The sequence below is a fragment of the Hydra vulgaris genome, chromosome 02 (genome assembly GCF_038396675.1).
Source record: "Hydra vulgaris chromosome 02, alternate assembly HydraT2T_AEP".
NCBI lineage: Eukaryota > Metazoa > Cnidaria > Hydrozoa > Anthoathecata > Hydridae > Hydra > Hydra vulgaris.
The window spans coordinates 49,873,219-49,896,678 of record NC_088921.1 but is presented as its reverse complement, the minus strand read 5'-3'; the positions used below and the strand labels follow the sequence as shown (position 1 = coordinate 49,896,678).

General features: G+C 29.7%; 1 protein-coding gene and 1 long non-coding RNA gene across 3 annotated transcripts in view; one reads left to right on the top strand and one right to left on the bottom strand.

Moving 5' to 3' along the window:
* The window catches only part of LOC100209536 (solute carrier family 53 member 1), a 69,766-nt gene that overhangs the window by 7,924 nt on the left and 38,382 nt on the right, over positions 1–23,460 (bottom strand). For both annotated transcript variants that reach the window (XM_065791246.1, XM_065791247.1), the window contains exons 6-13: positions 11,894–11,941; positions 11,720–11,821; positions 11,565–11,645; positions 1,949–2,027; positions 1,679–1,866; positions 1,419–1,598; positions 1,206–1,347; positions 895–1,095 (exon numbers count right to left, since the gene is read on the bottom strand). In XM_065791246.1, the coding sequence (XP_065647318.1) occupies positions 895–1,095; positions 1,206–1,347; positions 1,419–1,598; positions 1,679–1,866; positions 1,949–2,027; positions 11,565–11,645; positions 11,720–11,821; positions 11,894–11,941 (1,021 nt within the window). The remainder of the gene's footprint in view (positions 1–894; positions 1,096–1,205; positions 1,348–1,418; positions 1,599–1,678; positions 1,867–1,948; positions 2,028–11,564; positions 11,646–11,719; positions 11,822–11,893; positions 11,942–23,460) is intronic.
* On the top strand, positions 18,734–21,183 carry LOC136077014 (uncharacterized). The gene is made up of 2 exons (XR_010636770.1): positions 18,734–19,180; positions 19,716–21,183. It is a non-coding gene; the product is annotated as an uncharacterized LOC136077014 (long non-coding RNA).

Genomic DNA, 23,460 nt, shown 5'->3' with positions numbered 1-23,460 from the left:
ACTCAGTAAATTCGTAAAATAAAAAAAATCAACAAATTGAAATTTCAGGAGTATTTAAACTTTTAAATTTTTTAGAAAAGATTGTTTTCCTATGAAAGAGGTTGTCTATACAGTCGTATACCACTTCTTCATGACTTCTTATGAAGTTGGCTGAAATGAACAAAGCAGTGGAAAGAGTGCAAAGACGTTTTAACAGGAGAACTGCAAATCTAAATAACTTTTCATATTTTAACTTAGAATTCTTGATTTGGATTTACTAGCAAGACATAATTAAATGCTACAAAAATCTGAACAATTACCTAAGTGAATCAAATTTCTTTTCAATAAACAACTATATTTACACCCGAGGTCACTAATGTAAAAGCATTAATACAACCGAACCCAATAACTCCGCGACAAAAAAAAACTTTTGAGAGTTGCTAAAAGAACAACAACATAAATTTTTCAAATTAAAAAAAAACAACAAAAAAACACTAAACTTAACACTAAAAATGAAAACTGGAGTATGAGCAGTTTAAAAAGAACACAAAGAACACACTCTTTGAAAAAACAAAGAAATAAAAAAAATATCGAGTCTAATTAATTTTTCTGCTTTTTATGTTTTGTACTTTATTATTTTATACTTTTATATTTATCATTTTATACTTCGCTAATACGAATGTATTAGCAAAGTAAAATAAACTTTGTTTGATTATAAAAGCCCAATTTTTATAGTAACGAAAAGCTTTAAAGTGAAAAATTACCAGCAAGCTATCAATAATTTCTTAGTTTTAGAGTTAAACTGAGGTTAGAATGCTTTACTTCTGTATAAAATAAAGGGGGTTTTTAATATTTGATGAGTCGTAACTTTTAAGTATTTACTCTTATAAAATATTGTTTTAAAAAAAGGAGTACCGTTTTTTACTGATGTTACAGTTGAAAGTATTGTTACAAACATGGAAGTAGAATACTTTCCAGCGTTGACCAAATGAGGAAACACCTTTTTGACTTTGGAGTCTCTGTAACGACGTAAGCACTGCGCAAGTCGAAACCAGGCCGGTAATAGTGCAACAATAGGCCGGATACCGTATTTTGTTGATGTACATTGACCAGAATCTTTTGATATAACAATAATATTATAAATAAAAATTTCAGGTAAATATTTATTAGACTCATTTGTGTATATAAATTTAATTACAATAATTATAATAAAAATAAAAAATAACCTGGAAGTATGTACCAATCGTATATATAAAAACAAATCAAATACTCTATATCCAGCAAAGGTATAACTAAACTGTTTAACTGATCTGCGAGCCAAAAGTCAGCAAAACAAACGCTCTTAAAAGGTGCAACAGCAATTCTAAACTATAGTAAAAAATATATTATAACTCAATTTTCAAAAACAACGTTTCACGGTCTAATTATTATTCAATTACCAGAACTTTTAGCAGCCACCGACGAGATTTGTATTGAAAGGTCTTTGTTGGATTTAAAAGGTATAGCAAGGTGAAAGCAGCCAATATTAAAGGATGTACATAAATAGAAATTTTGAAATTGTTACTGAAGAGAAAAGCTAAACAGCTGAGGCACCACAAAGTTCCGAAAACTGATGCTATCTATAAACAAAACAATAGTTTAATGGCATGAGTAGTAAAAACTTTGAGGTTTGCTCCTAAAAACTTAAAAACTGATATACCAACAGATATTCCGTATACGATAAATGATGACGAGGATCCAGTTCAAAAATTAGGACATGATTTACACCGGCACGACCCCATCCACGCACATTTATACCAAGTAAACCAATCATGATGTATAAAATCAAAATACCGCGATACATTCGTAACGCAGGTAGCCAAACTAAATGTGGACCTTTGTAATATGCTTAAACAAAAATAGTATTTAGTCTTGTTGTTGTTTAAAATGTTTAGCAAAGCATGCAACAGTTTTATCATATAACTATTACCTGTAACTCCCACAACTACAAGTAAAATCAGGAACAATCCAGTAAAAAAACCCCAAAAGAATGATATTGTCTCGCTTTGCTGATAAAAATAATTTGTACAATAAAAATTTAAGGTTTTGAAGTGCAACTTTAATGTAAAGCAAGAAATTTTCATAAAAGTTTTAATTTTAATTTGTATGAATTTAAATAGTAAAAAATAATATTTTAAATATTCACAGTTTCTATAACTTTTTCTATAGAGTTTAAAAATACATAGCTAAAGCTAAAAAATAATAATAAATATAATTTAATTAATTATTTTATTAACGGCGTCTTTCAAAGATTAAGAATTTTTATTTTTTTGGTTGTGGGATAATGGAGGGGGATGGGGGAAGGGGTTGGGGAATAGAAATTAATATTTATTAGGGGTCATCCACAAATTACGCTACACAACTTTTGATTGTTTTAGATCCCCAAACCCCTTCCTTGTCACAACATTGTAATTCTTTAATAAAAAGTTTCGTATGAGTTGTCACAAAACTACTAAATCTTGCCCCTCCCCTCCTCCTAAAGCGTAACGTAATTTATGGACGACCACATAAGGTTTCCGTCAAATATTTGGAATTTTGTACAAAAAAATACGCTTTTGGTAAGGTACATTTAACCAACAATTGCGAGATGTTAATTTTAAATGTTTGGCAATTGACAAAATGAAAACACAAAATTTTAAAAGCAAATAAAAGAACAAAAGATTGAAGCAAGAGGAATAAAAAACTTTCGAGAATAGTTAACTGAAGCAGAACAGTTGATTGAAATAGCTCTCGATAACTTTTTTATTAGTTAAGTATACAAAAGTATATTGGGTTGCGCACAGGGCAGATAAACGTGTTAAAAACAAAAATATGTAACTAATAACATGTTTACATCAGAAGAGTGAAAAAAATTATTTTTTTTTTTTTTTCTTTTGTCAATTACCACATTTTTTTATAAATGAAATTAGAATATACTAGAAAAAAAAACTTTGTTTAACTTTAACTTTGAAGTACTTTTTATTTGTTTTGATTAGGCACTTCAGTCACGTGACAAATTCCGTAGACAAAATTTGCGAAGTTTTTTATATATAAAGACTTTTTCAGATTGGGTAAAAAAAGAAAACTGAACCAACAAACCTGGAAAAACTGTTTTAAAAAATTGAAACTTGCTTCATCTGGTTGTATAAATAAGTTCAAATCTGCTAATGTTCGTATTAGTAATATGAAAAAAAAAATTTACATCTAACGACCCTAGAAGGACATATAAACTATTACATGCAAGCAGTGCTTTTTTTCTAAAAAAAAAGGTGCCGGAACTCACCTGTATTTTTCTTTATATTTCAAAAATGAGGCAGAAATTAGTAATTTAATTTATAAATAATTTTTATATGTATAGCTGTTGGTAGGCTCCCCCGTACATCATACCCTTAAAGGTATTACCCGTACATTACCCGTTCGCATTCATTCGTTCGCATTCACTCGTTCGCATTCACTTGAGGAAATGGGAATAGTATGTAGAGTGTGTACCAAATGAACTAAATTTTCAGGATGTTTTTTCTGCCAGGTATTCACAGAATCCACGAATCATTTCTCTTTCATTTAACTGTAGCCTTAACGACAGATTTCTGATTTCAGTTTCTCCAAATGTCATTTGGTTGTTTATGTTATCAGGCCAATGATTTTGATCTAAGATGCGAGCCCACTGAGCTAATTCAACATCTTTATCAGCAAGCAACCTTTTTTCAATTGACTCTTTTAGTTTTATATAAAAGGCGTTAGGATTAATAGCTGAATTGTTTTTGGAATTTTTATTGTGAAGTAAAACTCCATGAAAACGGAGATTCTGTGCTGAAACTAAAGCAAATTTGTAATAGGGACCACCATTATTTCTTCTTTCTTCGAATACTTGAACAAGAGCTTATATTTTTTGATTTGCTTTGTATAGATTAATATTGCGCTCTTGTAGGTCCAAACTCAATTCCGATAATTCTTGGAGAGCATCACACATTAATCCTAGATCCATTAAAAACTCTGTTGATGTAATTTTTTTTTTTAAACCTGCATAAGTGGATTTTTCGTTTTTGTCCCTTGTAGGATCAACCATCGCTTCCTCAAAATGTTTCACAAGCGCTTTGTAATTTTCCCATACTGCAAAAACTGAACGGAAACTAGATGACACCCAACGTGTATTTAAAATTCGACCAATTTTCAGCAGCTGAATATTAAGTAATTCTGCGCATGAACGTAACTCTCTGCTATTTTTTGGGGAAGCATGATACACGACGTAAAGCTTATCAAGAAATTATTTGAATCTGTTAATACTTGAGATCTCCCTAATAGTATCGCCTACTGATAGTTCCAGTCTATAATAAGCACAATGCCAAACTATAACAAAAGGAAACTTTTCAGTGATTGATTTAAAAACGCCACTTTTGCATCCTAACATCACAGCTTTTTTTTTTTTTTTTTAGGTGCCCCAAGAAGTCCTAACGCTCTTGTCACAGAGCACCGCCGAAGTGCATTTAACCAGGAAGTTCACGCCTCCTTCCTTACCGTGCATTTAAAGCACGCCTCCTTCCTTATCTCCTGCATTTAAAGCAAGCGTTCTAACTGCTGCGCCATCACATGCTACAGAAACTAAATAATTTTTCAAATATTCATCTTTCATCCCATAAGAATGAAGACATTCAAGTAAAGCAACAAATAGTCCTTTAGCCGTAACACTTTCAAACTCCACTAAATCCAAAAATAAATTGATTGGTGAATTCATTCCGCTGCCTTTCACACAGCACCGAATGTACACTATCAGTGTTGATTTTTGGCTTATAGTGGTTGATTCATCAATAATTATCGAAATCTTACTTTTTGACTTTATGACTTCTGCAATAATTTTTTTCCTCATTTCGTTACCTATATGATTGACAATATTAATGCATGCGTTTGTAGAATGAAGAATACGACCCATTTCAACTCCATTAATTTCTTGAAGATCAATTTCCATTTCAAAAATATTAAAAGACTGATTTCCTTTAGCAACTTTATATGCAGTTCGAAAATGTTTGCTGTTACAATTTTCTCACGCGTTAAAGATTTTAAAATATTGTTTGACAGAATCTCTTTTTTTAGCTTCTTCTACCATCTTTAATGCAGCTTGATGTCCTACAGATTCTTTGTGACCAAATATTTTCTTACGAAACGAACTCAACTGTTGCTTTCTATTTTCACCACAATAAGAAACTTCATTATTAAACCATTCTTTAGATATTTTCATTCTCATCTTAGCTTCTACGCCAAGTGTTTTCACTTTTTGGCAGGTAGTGCAACCGAGCTTTTTTTGTCGAAAACAAAGCCACTCGTTTTTGGAACAAAACTCTGCTTTTTGCTCTAAAGTCCAGCAACTTGGCCAGCTATAATTGGTGTCATTGTCTGCAGAAGGTAAATCTGACGTTGTAATTTTGATTTCTTCTGTTTCTTTTGCATTTAATTTGATTTTTTTCTGAACAGGGGAATCCACCGAGAAGAAACTGGTAATTTTTTTCATAATTAGTTTTGCGTTATTTTGTTTAATTGATATTTTTATATCAGTATTTAAATATATAAATTAGGTTATAACTTTGAATTTAAAACGCTATTAACAGGAAATTCATTAACGAATCGTTAATAAGGATACAATAAAAGTTACTGTTGCAAATACTGTTGTAAAGTTTTTGTTTTAAAAATAGATCTTTTTTAAGTTGCGTGAGGTGTTGTGAGATTAATATTCGGACAAACACTGCGCAGAAACAATAGAATTTCTTAAAAGATTTCTTAAAAACGCGAATGGTTGTGAGATTAATAATTGTTAATCTCACAACCATACGCGTTTTCAAGAAATTGTATGTTTTTCCGATTATAATCGGAAAAACAAAGAACTTGGTGTCATAAAACGAACGCTATTAAGAAAAGATGAAAATAAAATAAATTCTTCTCGAGCAAATTTTGAAACGCAGCGCTGTAATGTTTTCAAATCTGCAAAGAATGTTTAATATTTAAAAATGAACTATTTTCATTATATAATAATACGAGGAAAAAAATGTTTATATAAAGCAAAAAAATTATATATATCAAAAAAAAGGTGCCGGAACGCCGTTCCGGTGCGTTCCAGGAGAAAAAAAGCACTGCATGCAAGTAATAAAGCAAAGATTCATCAATTAAAAAAGAAACAACATAAGGAAGTAAAAGAATTAAAAGATTTTTTATAACAAAGTCATTAACAAATCTTAATAAAAGAGTTAAACTTTTGTTGGTTAAGCTTGAAAAAAGTGACAATAAAGTTGCACTCCTTATAAATATGAGATAAAACACGAACATCAAAGAAAAATTCAGATTAAAATCAAAAATAAATATGATCAAAAATAAAGTAAATAACAAGTAAATAAAACGATTGATTACTCCTATTTAAAAGTGTCAGAAGAAGTCTTGTTCATTGTCAATTATCAAAAGTTTATTTTTTATTTTATTTTTAAATTGATCAAGGGAAGGAATTTTTTTAAACTCATTATCCAATAATGTGTTTCATAATTTAGGTCATCTGATTGCAATCGAGAACTTAGTAGCAGAATAATATGCTTTTGGTTGAATATAATTGTTATTTGAAAATCTTGTTGGGTATAAATGATTTATTTTTTCAAAAAATGAGTTAAATAAATGGGTGCCGTTTTATTGTCTACTTTGAACATAAATATAAGAATATGATATAAATTAAGTTGAAATACGTTGAGTATTTTGAATTTATTAAAAAGAAATTTAGTGTGCGAGAAGCGATCCACATTTTCTTGGGCCAGTTAATCCACTATCCAGATCTTGGACCAGATCTTGGGCCAGCTAATCCACTATTTAATTTAAAGCTTAAAGATATGAGGAAAAAGTTACTGCCTAAAGTTATAAAGAACTGGGAAGGTTTAAAAAAAGGCAAACAAGCAGATTTCATTGAAATATTTAATTTTTTTTGTAAATTGCATTTATTATCTAACTTTGCAACAGAAACTGATAAGACAATTAACTCATTCGAAAAGTTAGTTTTAAGTAGTAGTTATGAAAATATTTTTGCATTCAATACTGCTGAATCAGGTGCCACTAGATTAACAAGAACTGCATGTAAAGCTTTTCATGTAAGGAGATGTGATAAAGCTGGAGTTGCTGGGTATTTTAATGCATTTCTTGCTGGTAAAGGACAAAGTAAGTGTATGCTTGCACCCTTTGTTGGTAACAGATTTAATATATTATATTATAATGCTGCAGCTTTGTATTTTCATTCAAAAGATATTTTAGAGTTTCTTCAAAATTGGCCAAATCAAAATAATCTTTTACTTGCAGTTAAAGAAGATATTAGCAACAAATTATATTTAGCAGAAGTGCGGACTCTTGGAATAGTTGATAAAATAACTACAGGTCCACTTTGGCTGATAATTGAATCACAGAGTATTCTTGATATGAATCCATTTTTGTCAACCCTAAAAATGAAACTTTCAGATTTGTGTAAAAAAGTTCTTCGAGTAAACAAGTCAACTCCTGACTTAAAAAAAACTTTGTTTGATGAGACTGAGGAAAATCAAGTATGGACTTTTCCATTGCTTGTTGACCTTGAAAAAGGAAAGGTTATAGTTTTGTAAAAAGCCTATTTTACAATTTATTTGAAATAATTATAAGTTATATATATCATTAGTAATATTTTATTAGAAGTATATTACATATATTATAAATTATATAATATTATTATAAATTAGTCGTATATATTAATCTATAATTTTGTATCTATATTGTTTATAGTTATTATAACGTAACATATATAGTTATTATATATATTATTAATGTTATTATAGTAGAAATATATTATAAATTATAACATATTATTATAAATTAGTCGTATATATTATTCTATAATATTTATATCTATATCGTTTATAGTTATTATAACGTATCGTATATAGTTATTATATATCATTAGTAATATTATAAATATATTTTAAATTATATAATATTATTATAAATTAGTCGTATATATTAATCTATATTATTTATATTGTTTAAATATATATCTATATATATATATATATATATATATATATATATATATATATATATATATATATATATATATATATATATATATATTTAGATATACATATTATATATATATATATATATATATATATATATATATATATATATATATATATATATATATATATATATATATATATATATATATATATATATATATATATATATATATATATAGATATATAGATATATATATAGATATACATATTATATATATATATATATATATATATATATATATATATATATATATATATATATATATATATATATATTTATATATCATATATGTATAGATATATATCGTTTATATTGATCTATAATATTTATAATATCGTATCTATAATATTTAAGAAAATTTAAAATTGGGTAAAAAAAAGTGGTAAAAAAAAACTAAAATAAAAAAACGCATTTTTTTATCTAAAAAAATGTCAAATCAGGTAGTATAAAAATGCAAATTTCTTGACAACCAGAAGTGCTAAAAAATTGGTTAAACCCATTTTAAAACAAGATTAACATTTTGAATGCAATAAAATTAAAATTAACATCTTAGCTTAATTATATTACGAGATCATAAAATGGACTAAATTGCCTATTTTGATATAAAAAAGTTAAACTTTAAAAATAAAGGAGTTTAAATATAAAACTTCAATTAAAATATAAAAATTCAAACATAAAAATTCAAATAAAAAAAAAAGGTTAACTATTAAATAAAATTATTATTTGCAGTATTAAAATAAGATTAAATAAATAACAAACCTAGGTAATATTTATTTTAATTTATTGCATTAATTATAATGTATATTATAATTTATTGTAAAAGTTAACATAAATATTATATAGGTTTGTTATTTATATTTTCCTAAACGTTTTTTTATAAACATATTTAATTCATTGAAAAATTTTGCTGTTTCTTCATTTATTTATCTTGTTTAAGGTTAAAATATTTATTTTCAAGAAGTTTCTCAAAAAAACATATTTTTTTAAATAACTATATATTTAATAGGGTTTTTCGCTTCCGGGTACCCGGATTCGGACTCGGCGAGTCTATGCGTAAATACCCAAATTCGATACCCGGTTTAAGACTCGGCGAGTCTCATAACTTGACTGTTCGGCCTTCTTGAGTACGCATCGGCGCGCCGTCGCACTGTATCCCTTTCTTTTCAAGAAAACCCTACAGTAGTAGGGTTTGTGAATTCCCGACCTATCTTGCTTAAAACTTAAACTTGAACTTGACCACGCTTTTTAGATGTTTTGAGAACATTCAAGTTTGTGTTTGTATCCGAATACACACTAATCTCATAAGTTAAATTTTTTTCTAAACTAATGTCTTTATATTAACGATTGTTTTAAAAGCATTCGCTAATATAAAAACTTTTGAATAGAAAGTTTGAAGTTAATAAGTTAATTCTTTTAGCGCGTTTTTAAAAAATTAAAAAACAAAAAAACATTTCATTTATTAATTAAATTGTTGATTAATTTCTCAATTTTAGGAAAAATATGAAATACCATAGTTTTAATGTGACATTTTATATAGCCCCATTATGCTGAAGAATTCAAAAGTGTGGGACTATTTACCCAATGTACCGATTTGAAAAGTGCAATGTACCGATTTGAAAATGCAATAATTGTTTAACGATAATATCAAACAAAGATGGAAATACTTCATCAACGATTAAACATTTAAAAGTTAAACATGGAATTTCTTTACCAACAAAAGAAGAAATAGGAGAAAATTCCACCACCGAACATTTTAAAACTATTGACACTTTCGATTCCGTTGCATGAAAGCCTTTAGAAGAAATTGTCGCTAAAATGGCCACTCTCGATGGTATATTAGTTAGGGTGATTATAAAGTCTAGCTTTATTCGTGAAAGTTTGGTAAAATCAAGTCATAATCTTTCTAAAGCCGAAAGAGATGTTATGAGTTTAATTCATAAATTTTATAAAAAAAAAAAGAATTGGAAATATTAGAATTGTTACAAAAAAAATTAACGACGGTTTAGCATTATACTTGCTGAATGGACGAGTATGAAAATTCGGAAATATCTGAATATCAATTTCCATGGAATTGACTCTAAAGTGTGTAATCTAGGTTTAGTGAGAATTTTTAACTCGTGTACAGCTGTACAGTTAGTTGAAAAAGTAGAACAACATTTAAATACATATAATATTATTTTAAAAAACATATAGTTGGTTCAAACGGCGACGGTGCAAGTGTAATGATAAAATTTGGACGAGAATCTCCTAGTCTCTATAATTTGTGTTTGAATCACACTATACACTTAAATGTTTTTGATGTAATATATAAAAAGAAAAATACTACCGCCTTGCAAAATGAAAATGATATTGATGGTGATGACCATGGTCAAGATGGTATTGATGATGATCGAGATGAAAATTATTATTCTGACGAGAGCGGGGATGACATCGAAGAGTACAGACAAATTGAGTTAACAAATTTAGAAAATGTAGAAGAAAATATAAAAATGTTCGTATAATTGTTAAATTTGTTAAAAGTTCTTTTGTGCGAAATAATATTTTGCAAGAAAAGGTCAAAATAGTTTTAGGAAATGAACTTCAGCTAGTAATGTAAGAACTCTGTAGAACTTATTGCTTGAAATGGTATCTAGATTTTTAAAATTATTTTATATCATTAAAGAAGCTCTTCAAGATATTGGAAGTGTACATTTAATAGAAAATATCAATATTGAATTATTAAATGAATTGGAAAATACTCTAAAGCCTATTAAATTAACTGTTGAAGCTCTTAGCAGAGAGGATGCTAATCTTGCAACAACCCGGTTAGCAATTGATTTTATGTAAAGAAAATTAAAAGAATCCAATGTTAATTTAGTTAGAGAGCAATTAATGACAATGAAAACTTGAATAAATAGCCGTAAATACCAAGAATTAGAAGAGCTATTAGATTCTCTTATAAATGGTACTATGCCTTCAAAGAAAATACAAACATTTACTGAAAAGATTATTTAATGGGGATGAAGAGCAGCAAAACACACATTATGAACAGGAATATTCAACTGAAAATAACGAAAATACTACAGGAAACGTAGAAGCATTAACACTGGAAGAAGAACTACATGAAATATTAGAAAGTGCGAAATGTTCAATTTTGCCAAGTTGCGGAGATAAATTTGCTGATATTAAAAAAGAATTTTTATTGTTTTCAAAAACTAAAAAAAGAACTGCATATTTAGAAAAATTGTATCAAACGTTAATGACAATGAAACCAACATCAACAAATTCCCAGCGAACATTTTCTGAAGCATATAACTTCTGTACAAAAATTCGTTCTAGATTATCGGACAAAATATTACCCTGACTCAAAAAGCAACATCTTCTTATTTGTATTTCTTACTTTTTTGTTATCATTCTATCTGCTGCCACTATTTAATTAATAAGCCAATAGTGGTTTGAACTTATTTAGTATATATTTAAAAGAAGTTTATTCGTGCAATACATGAACAATTATATGAACATACCTTCACAGAAATAGGTAAAACTCGAAGTCTGTTCATCGCTTTTGTACGATTTCCGCCTTCTAAACCTTCAATTGCAATTGACTATAAAATAACGTCTCTTAATGAAATGTTTAAATCTTATAGAAGTTTAATGGATTTTCACGTTTTATATGTACCTCTGTATCCAGAATAAGAGCATTTATTTGTGTGTTGGTGTAAAACAAAGAAGATTCGACATTTGCTATTCGGTAATCTGCTCCAGAACTAGTTTTAAAGACCTTAAAAAATATTCAAAAAAGTAAAAATTTAAACAATATCGAAAGGTTATATAACAAAAATATTTGTAATACCTTATCATGTTTCTTTAAAATTTTTCGGAAAGCAGTGAAGTTAAGTTGCTAAACACACACACACAAAAAAAGAAGATTAAAACAAGCAAAAAAAACAACCTAATAATGTGTCCATTTTAGAAAAATAAAAAGCTCCATAAAAAAACTTACCTGCGCTCCTAAAACTCTTTAAATGATTAGTAACTTTAAGCATTTTAATAAAAAAGTACAGAACTTAAAGAATTCCATGATAGATCGATATAAAGAGTTCTTATGTAATAATGCAAAAAATAATTTTTAAATTTATCTCAAATTTTTTTTTTTAACATCTTCGCTTCTAACAAGGCTGCAAGAAACCACTAAAAGAGTTGGAAGTTACTGGAAGAGTAAAGATAAAGTATATAAAGTAAGATAACGATTAACAGACGACTTAAGAGTGAAAATTATTTGAATCAGGAACAAAAGATGAAGGCAGCGAATTTCAAAGAACTAATGTTTAAGATAAAAAACTAGATGAAAAAGAGTTTTTAGAGCACTTATGAATAGTCATAGTAAAAGGAAATGATTTAATTTAAAAGAGGAAGAGGAGCAACATTACAACCATGTGACAGTGGTTAAAGGTTGGCTGCAAGAGCAGGTCCAATTATGTTTACAATCTGTTTTAGCAACTTGTTTTAAAGATAAAGAGCATCATTTGAAGATCCAATCCAGATATGGAAACAGTATTCCATACAAGGACGGATTTGAGATTTATGAAGATAAAGAATAGAATCCGGAGTAAGAATGCGGTGGGCACGATTAAGAGATGCAACCTTAGCAGATGCTAATTTTACAATGGATTTGATATACGGTTTCCAAGAAAGATTGGAAGTTTGAGTTAATCCTAGAAAATGAAGGGTAGATGACTCATCGAGTACATTACCGTTCAAGATCTAAATTATTGCGATAACAATTGGCTAAAATAAATTGAGTTAATCTGAATTAAAGTTCACCAGTCACTGTGAGCCCCATGCTGTAGCACAAGTGAGATCCTTGAGAATGATAGCCTTTAGCTCTCCATACCTAGCTAATGCATGATAAAACCTATCAGTTAATACCGTTAACAAATCAACAGTAGAACGAGAAGATTGAAATCCATATTGATGATCAGAAAGTAAGATATTAGATTCAAGATAAGAGATTAAGTGTTTGTTAGTTAAAGGCTCAAAAACGTAACATCAGATAGAAAGAAAACTAATGGAATGGTAATTAGACGAGTCAGATTGCTCCAGAGAACACTGGAGCAATCTGACTCGTCTAACTACCATTCATATTATTTCAGCTTCTCTACCAATTTGTAATATATATCCATCTTCGCTACCAATTATTCCAACTTCTCTACCAATTTGTATTATATATCCAGCTTCTCTACCAATTCGTATTATTACAGCTTTCCTGGAGAATACTCCGGAAAAGCTGGAATAATACGAATGTCAAGCAATAGATCAACTTGTTTGACGGCTATATTAGGTAAAACGCAACTAGTGAAATCAAGAGATGATATTGATAAAAAGTTCTTTGCAAACAATTCGGTTTTGTTTTTAGGTAAGGTTATAAAGTCTGAACCATAAAAAAGAGTTGGAATAACAGATTTTCCCTTATTATTGATACTGTTAAAGATTCTCCTAATTTTTGTGATGAAATACGAGGTTTCATGACCTGAGAATAGCGGGTTTTAGCGTTAGACAAAATCTTTTTACAATGGTTTCTAGCAGTAATAAACAGATGTCTGTTTTCTGGAGAAATTTTTTGCTGATAGATATGAAAGTAACGGTTTCGATTGGAAATTGCAGCAGCACAATGTGATGAAAACCATGGAGAAGAGTGAGATTTGACTTGTAGTTGTCGAGAGGGAATAAAAGATTCCATACCAGCCTGAATCCACGAAGTTATGTAGGATACATATTTGTCAGTAGGAAGACCAAAGATTTATACCCAAGGGCCATCATGAAGAAAATGACGAAAAGAGTTCCAGTCAGCTTTAAGGAAGTTGTCAGAGGTATGATGATTAGGGGAATCTGATGATGAAGAAGAATAAGATATTAGTTTTAGAGAGATTAAACTGTGATCAGAAGCACATATGGGTGAATGTAGAGAAACTGAGCACTGACTTTGATCAGAAACAAGACATAAGTCAAGTAGAGAAGGTAAATGATTCAGGTTCTGTAAAGCGAGTTTGAAAGATGACTATTTGAGTAAGAGATTGAGAAAAGCTGTGGGCTTTAAAGCTTGCAGAATCACTGACACTAGAACCAAGCCATTCAGTGAGATGAGCATTAAAGTCAGGAACAACAACATTATTGGCTGATAGATAAAGAGAGAGGGCTTGGTCAATTCGATCAGAAATAACATCAAAAAGAGTACAGTCTTGAGATGAAAAAGAACGATATAGAACGAAGAGAAAGGTAATAGAGTAAATTGGTGCTAAGCAAAAGCACATAAAAGAATAGTCTGTAGGTTCAAACCTAGTTTCCCGACAAATAGGTGAAATTTTACGAATGTAAATGCCCAAGCCAAGCATTTGACAGTTAAAGTCTTTAAGAATTAAAGAAAGATAGCCATTACACTAAAACCACAAGATGAGACAGCCGAACTCAAACTAGTTTCACAAAGAGCAAGTAGGTCTGGTGAACTTTGCAAGAAATAAGACTCAACAGAAGAAAAGATACCACGAGCATTAGTGACTGAGTTTTTGTGTTTTATAGTTTTTGGTACTTTATTCATTTTTAAATTTGTTAAAGAACTTGACTCAAGGTAAAGACGGTACTCAGTACACTATTTAATAACCCACGCAATTGCCTCATTACTATTAATAAACACTAAGCTGTAACAAAGGGCTCCAAATGAGGCCTCAACAATGCACACCAAAAGTACGAATAAAAAAATCATCTATGCGCAACATGGCACTGTTAATACTTTGATATTTTTCAGCTGTTGATGGAGTCAGTCTCTTTGAGAGCTATAACAGAGTTTGGGAAATCTGACTACCAGCTGAACCATAAAACTGAGTTTTAAAGTTGTACACTCGTTAGGAAATAATAGAATGAGTTGCCTAGTCATAAAAACTGAGACACAAGCAAAACTCATGCATTAAATCAAGAAGATCCAGCATTCAACATCCTAAGCTGGAAACTATGTATTAAAAATACATCTGCGCCAGCCTAATAGATGAAGAAGGGCTGCGAGGCTGATCAACAAATAGAGTCTGATCAACAAATAGAGTCTAAATTTACCTGTTAAGTCTTCGCCAAGGTGGCCTACAAGACAGTGGCCGGATGCATTTAACATCTGCCCAAGATAAGTATTTATATCGAGACACCATCTCTAGCCTTTACTCAACCAAGAGCCTCAAGGCAAGGAGTGTTTTAAGTCGGAGTTGGCTACTCCTAGTCTTTGCCTAAAAAAGCGTATCCTACAAGGCAGCAGGACATCTCTACTGGGTTACATGTTACCAGTAGCAGGATAACCTAACCTGAACACTCTTTATATTTTAAGAGCAAATATACCAAAAGAATTTTAACTAAACAAATATAAATAGAGCGTAAAAACCAAAACCATATTCTATTATAAATGCACAAATTTTTAAAATTGTAGAACAGATTAGTAAATAACAACAATATAAAGAAATGTTACTAAATGTCTTGGCATGATTATATGGAAATTAAACCTTTTACCTATAAGTTATTTTAAACAAACAACATTCTGCGCATATTTGCGCAATACTTACAGTTCTTCTTTTTTACTAAATGACTACTTTGTTTTACCGGGTTGCTATTTTTATTTTATGGCCAGAAACCCAAAAAAATTTTAAGTTTGATGCTATGATGAGTCACGTTTGAAAAATAGGAGATGTTAGAATGTTTGATGCAATGATGAGCTGTCGAAGAAATAAGACATATTAGAATGTTTGATGCAATGATGAGCTGTCGAAGAAATAAGACATCTAAACATAACACTTATATCAACAATGATACTTTGCGTGATTGACATAAAATTTTACAATGCGCTGTCAATATATTTTTCCGCACATTGATGCGGCTTATGTGAGAAGATACCGATTTATGTGAGAAGATACCGACTTATGTGAGAAGATACCGACTTATGTGAGAAGATACCAACTAAAACAAGTAATATAAATATTAAGAAAAGAAGTAAACAAATTTTTATTTTGGATTACCACCACTTCATTCCTAGATTGTTTTTAATATTATGACTTAATATTATAAATAAGTTTAACTAGATGCTTCATTTATACTTGATATCATGTGGCTTTGATTTTAATTGCCTTTATGATAATACAGTTTATGATTAAATTTATGATAATATAATTGGGTAACCCACGTAACAGGAATTACTACCACGTATCTATGATTATGGATATCTATAAATAAATATGTATAAATAGTATGTACAAATATTATGAATCTATTTATAGGATTCCTTAAATTGGCGTATTTAAACGCAACTTCACATGGTTTGTAAATTTTCTTAGCATTTGAATTAAACGAGCATGTAGGCAATGTATTCATAAAGACATTCCTTAATTACACGTGCATTTATTTACTTTCTAGTTGCATTTGCAAATATTTTAATTGACGTTGATTCACAGATTTACAATCATTCAACTTACAGTTGGAAGCGCAAGTCTCATCGCAGTTCAGTTTCTTATTTTGTCGTGTTAATTTGTTTTCTTTTTTAATTTTGATGGAAGCAGTGAAACTATGGGCCTTGACTTCTGCAGAAAAAATTAAAAAGTTTACAATGAAAAAGAAAAAGGAAGATCCACAATATCAAGTTCGCGAAAATAAAAGAATTGCACAAGTTTATGCTGCGAAATTTGCTAAAATGACAAAGAAATAGTTAACTGAACATAGACGTAAAGTAGCTGCAACGGTGGCGAAATGTAAAGCTAAGAAAAAAGAAACCATGAAATCTACGGTAACGTCAACTAGAGGGCAAGTCAAACACGTCAACGGTAACGTCAACTTTTGGGCAAGTCAAACACGACAATTACGTTATCTTCATTTTGTTGTCCGCAAACGCTTGGGAAAGTTGTAAAACGTTGTTTCAAAGCTTTACCGCTGTCTCCCAATAAAAGATTTGCAGTACTTAACAAGGTTGCTGAAAATGTCGGCTTTAAAATTGATTCAGCATGTTTGTTTAAAAAACGCAATGTGGAAGGTTTGGAAGACGACATTGAAAAACTTGTAAAAGACTTTTACTTTCAACCAGACATTATTTACACTATGGCAGGCATGTCAGATACAATGGCTGTTTGGAAAAATGGAAGAAAGGAAACTTTGAGGAAGTATTATTTGACTATGTTCCTCCGTGAGCCATATACATTATTTCTTGAGAATAATGAAACAATTAAAATTTGTTTTTCCAAATTTTGTGCTCTCCGTCCACCTAATGTACTGCTTTTAAAAAATACACCAGCTGATCAGTGTAAATGTGTGATGCATGAAAATTTAATACTACGTTTGAGCAGATTGGGCATTGTGTATAAAAATAATTGGTGGAATAATATTTTGTGTTCTTCTAGTGCATTAGATATGTCCAAGTCCTGTTAGAAAAACGAGTGTAAATTATGTAAAAACGGCTTTAATATTAAATCTAACAAGAACGTAGAAGACATAACAATTTGGTACGAATGGATTAATGAGTACGTCAAACGTGACGGCATTGGTGAATCCAAGATGCGACTGTGCAAGATTCAGCAACAGGGTACTGTTGGAGAACTTATTGGTGTCATTCAGGAGGGTTTTGAAAAGATTGTATTGCATGTGCGGATGAAAAGAATCCAAGCTAAAGAATTTTCTGGAGACAAAACAAAATGTACCTCCAGAATCCTGCAAATAGATTTTGAAATGTCATATTCATGCGAATATCAATCTGAAATCCAGTCAGCTATGTGGAGCAGATCTAGCGTTACTCTTTTTACAGCAGCTACGTTTGCAAGGGTACACAACAAGGTTTTATTATTTGCTCCTATACTCTGAAGAAAAACAAGGATACAATTTTGCATTTCTTTTCAAAGTATACGATTATATTATGAAATCGCCTAATTCAAATTATTACGATGAAGAAATCATTTTGTCGGATGGACCATCGTCTGTATTTAAAAATAAATACATGTTGCATTTGTTGCAACTTCTGGTCTGTCGATATCACAAAAATTTTCAGTGGAAGTATTTCGCCACTTCCCATGGAAAGGGGGTAATTGACGCAATTGGTGGGAAAGCAAAAGAATTTCCTGGACAAGTAAAAGAAGTTATGTCAAATCAAGTTTTGGTATCCACAGTTATAAAAATTTGTTTGGTAACTCATGGGTTTGGCCAACTAAACCTGATGTGATGCTTTACGATAAAAGTCAAGTTCTTAGAAAAATTGATCCCCCGTCACTTGCTGGTTCAAAAACCCGAACATATATGGTGTTTCACTCCAAAAAAATTTTATTACCATGAACGTCTAAACTCTTTAACTATTCATATTTCGCATGCTTGCATTTGTAATTACTACGCTTTTGCTATTATAGTTGAAGAGTCCAGGGGAAAAAACGTCATAGTCACATTTTTGGTTTTTCTTAGTTATTGCCCCTGCCCTATGCATAGACTTGTATAGTTTGTACTTAACTACATTTCAAGCGAAAAAAGTGGAAATGTCCATATGATAATTAAAAAAGAAAAAACCCTATACAATGGGAAAAGCGGCATGGTCCAATGTTTACTGGGGGAAAAACGGCAGTGTCACTAATGTCATGTGATAATTTTAGTCACATGATCACACCGTCCAATGAGGGGTCGATCTTGTGTAAACAGCATTTTAAAGATGGCGGATTGCGAAGAGCACTGTGAATTAACAAATAGGCCCAAGAAAAGGAAAATACAGGGAGAATAAGCGAAATGCTAAAAAAAAAAGTTTCATCTCATACAACAGGATCTGACTGCAAATGTACACGATATAAGTGTTTTGAAGTTGTAACAGTAGATGAAAGAGCTCGTTTATTGGACTTTTTCAATGCATTATCGAGCAAAGAATACCAAGACTCTTTTCTGGCTGGCCTTATTACAGTCGGTAATGTCACAAGAAGGAGATCACGGAAAAATGAAACTATCTTAAAAGACTTGAATGATAACAGCTACAAATACAAAGTATTTAAGAAAATCGATGATGAGTTTACCCAGGTGTGCTTCAAAGCTTTTCTTTCCATCTTCGGCATCAAGTAAGGCAGGGTCGAGACAATAAAACGGAGTTTATCAACTACAGGTAGGCCTAGCATAGAGACTATACTATATAGAATAAGATCTAGTGTTTTTACATATAATTTAATAAAAGCTATCCTTACATTTTGTTTCATATTGTGCGAACATTATTAAGCCTCTACTTTCGATTAGACTAGTCTCGTGCTCTACTATAGGCCTCGTGCTCTACTATAGGCTATAGGCCTACTAGACTAAAAGACTATAGGCCTATCTAATGCCTAAAATCTTGATTGATTTTAAAATTATAAAAATAATTAGAAAGGCCTTGGCTTTGATTTTAGTCTAAATAAAAGGAACTAGTCTCTATTATAATCATATTAACAATAATATTATTATTAACATAATATTTCCCTAAGCCTAAGCTTTTAGTGTAGATTTAAATAAAAGGGACTAATCTATATGAAATGATAAATAAGTTGAAACAGTTTCTCAATTATTTATCAAGCATGTTATTTTAAGATTATAATCTTTAATTTAGTTTTTGATGAACAGAAATTATTTAACATATTTTTTTATTGTTTTTCATCTTTTCATCATAGGTGAGCCACCAAAGGACAGAAGAGGTCAACATACAAGTAGACCTCATAAGCTGACAGATGAAATGGTTCAGAAGATAAGAGATCACATTTCATCTTTAGGGGTAGGCAGTCTCACTACTCGCAAGATAAAACAAGACGCCTATATTTATCTGAGGATTTAAACATTAAAGAAATGTTTAACATGTTTCAAATTATCTATCCTGATAGCAAGATTTCTTACGAGACATACAGGACAATATTTAACAAAGATTTTAACATTGCTTTTGGATATCCTCGTACAGACACTTGTTCAAAGTGTGATGAGCTTAAAATGAGAATAGATTTCATTGCTAAAGATAGTTTAATGAACCCTGATTTGCAAGCAAAGCTTAAAGAGTTGGAAACTGATAGGGACTTGCATCAAAGAAAAGCAGAAACATTTTATGGAAGAAAAAGAGAATCTAGGATAAAAGCAATTAATGATTCAACATTTGAAGTAATAGCATTCGACTATCAAAGAAATTTAAATGTCCCTAATAACTCAACCAATGATTTTTATTACAGAAGAAAACTTTCATTTCTTTCTTTTAACATCCGTGTGCTATCGAGCAAAAATGTGTTTATCTATGGCTATGATGAAACTGTAGCCAAAAAGGGGGCAGATGAGGTGACATCTATGTTATATGATTATTTTATTCATCACCTAAGTCAAGATGTCAGGGAACTAGAGTTATTTTGTGATTCTTGTGCAGGCCAAAATAAGAATTCTTTTTTATTAAAATAGTCTTTTGGTTTCTGGATTATCTAGTTCAGCATAAAAAAAGATTTGACTCAAAAAAGATTTTCTTTCCTGAAAGGGGGCATTCTTACAAATCACAGGTCAATATACCTTCTGATTGGATCAATATTTCAAAAGCTTTTTGCAAGAATCCAGCTCCTTTCAATGTTTTGGAGCTCAGGCAGGATATGGTGAAAAATATGACACGATTTTTAAAACCTTTCTATAAGGCTGGATGTCCTGTTTCAACTAGATATCTTAGAGAAGTGTTTTTTTCCAAAAATGATCCAGGAACAATGAATCACAGAGACTCTTGGAATGGTGCCTTTTTAAAAAGCACCATTACTTCAAATATGAGAGGCAAATGCAAAAATGCTCCATGTGAACCTTTAAACTTATACTCTGAGAAACTGTGCATATCAATGGCTAAGTTTAAAGATCTGCAGGTTCTTAAAAAGTTCACTAATAGACCTGACTACTTTGACTCCTTACCACATGATAACAATAAAAACGAAGTTAATGGACAAGAGGAGTTTAACTAAATAAAAATTAATGTTATTAAACAGTGCTGTTAAATTAAAATAACGTTCTTTTATCTTCCTTATAAATCATTGTTATTTTGTATAGTCCTTGTTTACAGAATGTTAATTTGTGTGTATGAATGAATGTGAGTTTCTTAGTTTAAATTGAGTAATATAATATTTTTTTAAATTGACCTTTTAATTTTTATGACCTAAAAGTGAAAGTCTATTTGGTAAGAAGGCTTCAGTTTTATGTGGCCAACTTATATAATAAAATACAATGACCATTTATCTCTTTACTTTTCTTCATCTGATGTCAGGTAGACATTAACTTAGAGTAAACACAGAATTTCTTGGATTTTTATCCATGAGCAATACATCTCTTTCATCCTGTCCCTGATGTTCAAAATATTTAAAACAATTCAATAATTATTGGATTCAGCTACCAAAAAAAAGATTGTATTATTCCAAAAAACTGCAAAGATGATTTTAGTATTGTGCATTGCATTTAAACAGTCAGAACCGTTATTGTATAGACATTTCGAAGAATAAATTTGAAATAAAATTATATGTTAAATTAATGTTAATGATAAGTTTTTAGATATTTGGTGCTTAAAATTTAAATAAAAAACAAGGATGAAACTTGCATAGTAAATTACAGTGGAAAAAACGGCAATGTCCATTAGGACCCAACTCCAGGTATGAAGCGACAAAAAATTTTAAATATTTAAGCCAGAACCATTTTAACTTCATAATTGCTTAAAGAAATTGGCATTTTTGAGAATTGGTGAAAAAAAATTAAGTGTTTGATTAAAAGTAATGTTGTGAATGGTTTTAAACTTTAAAAATCGAATATCTCAAAACTGCAAAAATGTAACTATGCCATTTTTTCCCCTGGACTCTTCAGTTGTGAAATGGTTGCTTTTATCAATTGTTTTGCATGCGGTAACGCACGTAACGAGACTGGTAACACACGTAACGATGATAAATTGTTAATTTAATTTTCCCCAAATCCACTTTATGGTTTTGTTAAGGGGCAGCTTTAATACCAAGTTGCAACCAATTCACAGATAAGTCAAAATTTACTTGTCAAAATTTACTTGTCAAAATATTAGATGTGTGCAAATAACACACGTAACGATTTTTGATTTATAATTTGAGATAAGAAATGTTCAACTTTTTAGAACAAGTTTTTGAATATTTTTTGTTGTACGGTTTAAATAATATTTTGCGATAAATTGCAATTTCACAAAGCATTATGCTGAAGTATGAACCACCGGTTTATGAGTTTAACCATTGTTCAAAAGTATAATCAAATACAAAGGTTTATTTTATTTTCATGTGAATTTCTTAATGCCAGGAAAAGTAAATGGAGAGCGGGTGAAAGTATTTTAAGTACAGTGTTTGGTATCATGAACAATCAATTTGATACGATTCCGAAGTCAAATTAGTCTAAATTGTAAACATGAAAAATATAAAAGAGCTAAAAATAAAATAAAAGTTGTTTCGATTTTATTGTTTATTTCTTTTTTAAAAATTTAATAAGTTAATAAAAGTATTTAATAAGGTAGTAATAGTATTTAATAAGTTAATAAAAATATCATATTATTATATTTTAGTACTCTTCAGAGCATTTAAACGTTATCAAAATCTGTTTAAACAAGAAAACTTTCACTCCTAAAATCCATATATATATATATACATCTAGCGGGATAGCCTAATATCCATTTTGTCGTTGTGGTGTATGTTGGAAGAAGTCGGGGCTCACCAGCCACAAAGATAAATAATAATCTAAATAAGAGTTTAGGATCTTAGTAGGAAGCTATTTTTAATTTTTTTTTTTTTTTTTCTTATTTCAAGGAATGTAATTAATAAAAAGTTAACACCATAATATTGACCAAATTTTAATGTTAAAATCTAAATTTTTTTTTACTTGCTTATTTGTTTTTACTTTGCTTCTTTCAGATGCCAAATTTTGTTTCTGAATGTTGGTCAGTGAAAAACCATTTAATTTCTTCTATTTTAAGTTTCTTTGACTGAATATACTATAAATATATAAAATAGTTAAGCTACGCAAATCTTTTGGTGTAATTAATAATAATTACAATAACTTTAGTTGAATTAAAAAAAGTTGAACAACAAAAAGTAGAAAAGCAAAAATAAAGCAAAATAAAATACTTGACACTCTTTATTTAATATTTATAAATAATAATATAAAAAATAATAATTAATAAAATATATATATACAATATTTTATTTTGTTATTTTTACTTTTGTTTCTTTTGTAAATAAAAGACATAATCTTTTGAAGCATTCAACTATTGTGAATGACATTTTGTCAGATAAAGGTCATGATATTTTAAAACCTATTAAATACTTCCTTAATCAAGAAAATCTTATTAAAATTTTGATTATTTGAAACATTTAAATATTTTAAAACAAAAATAACAAGAGTAAAAGTAATAGT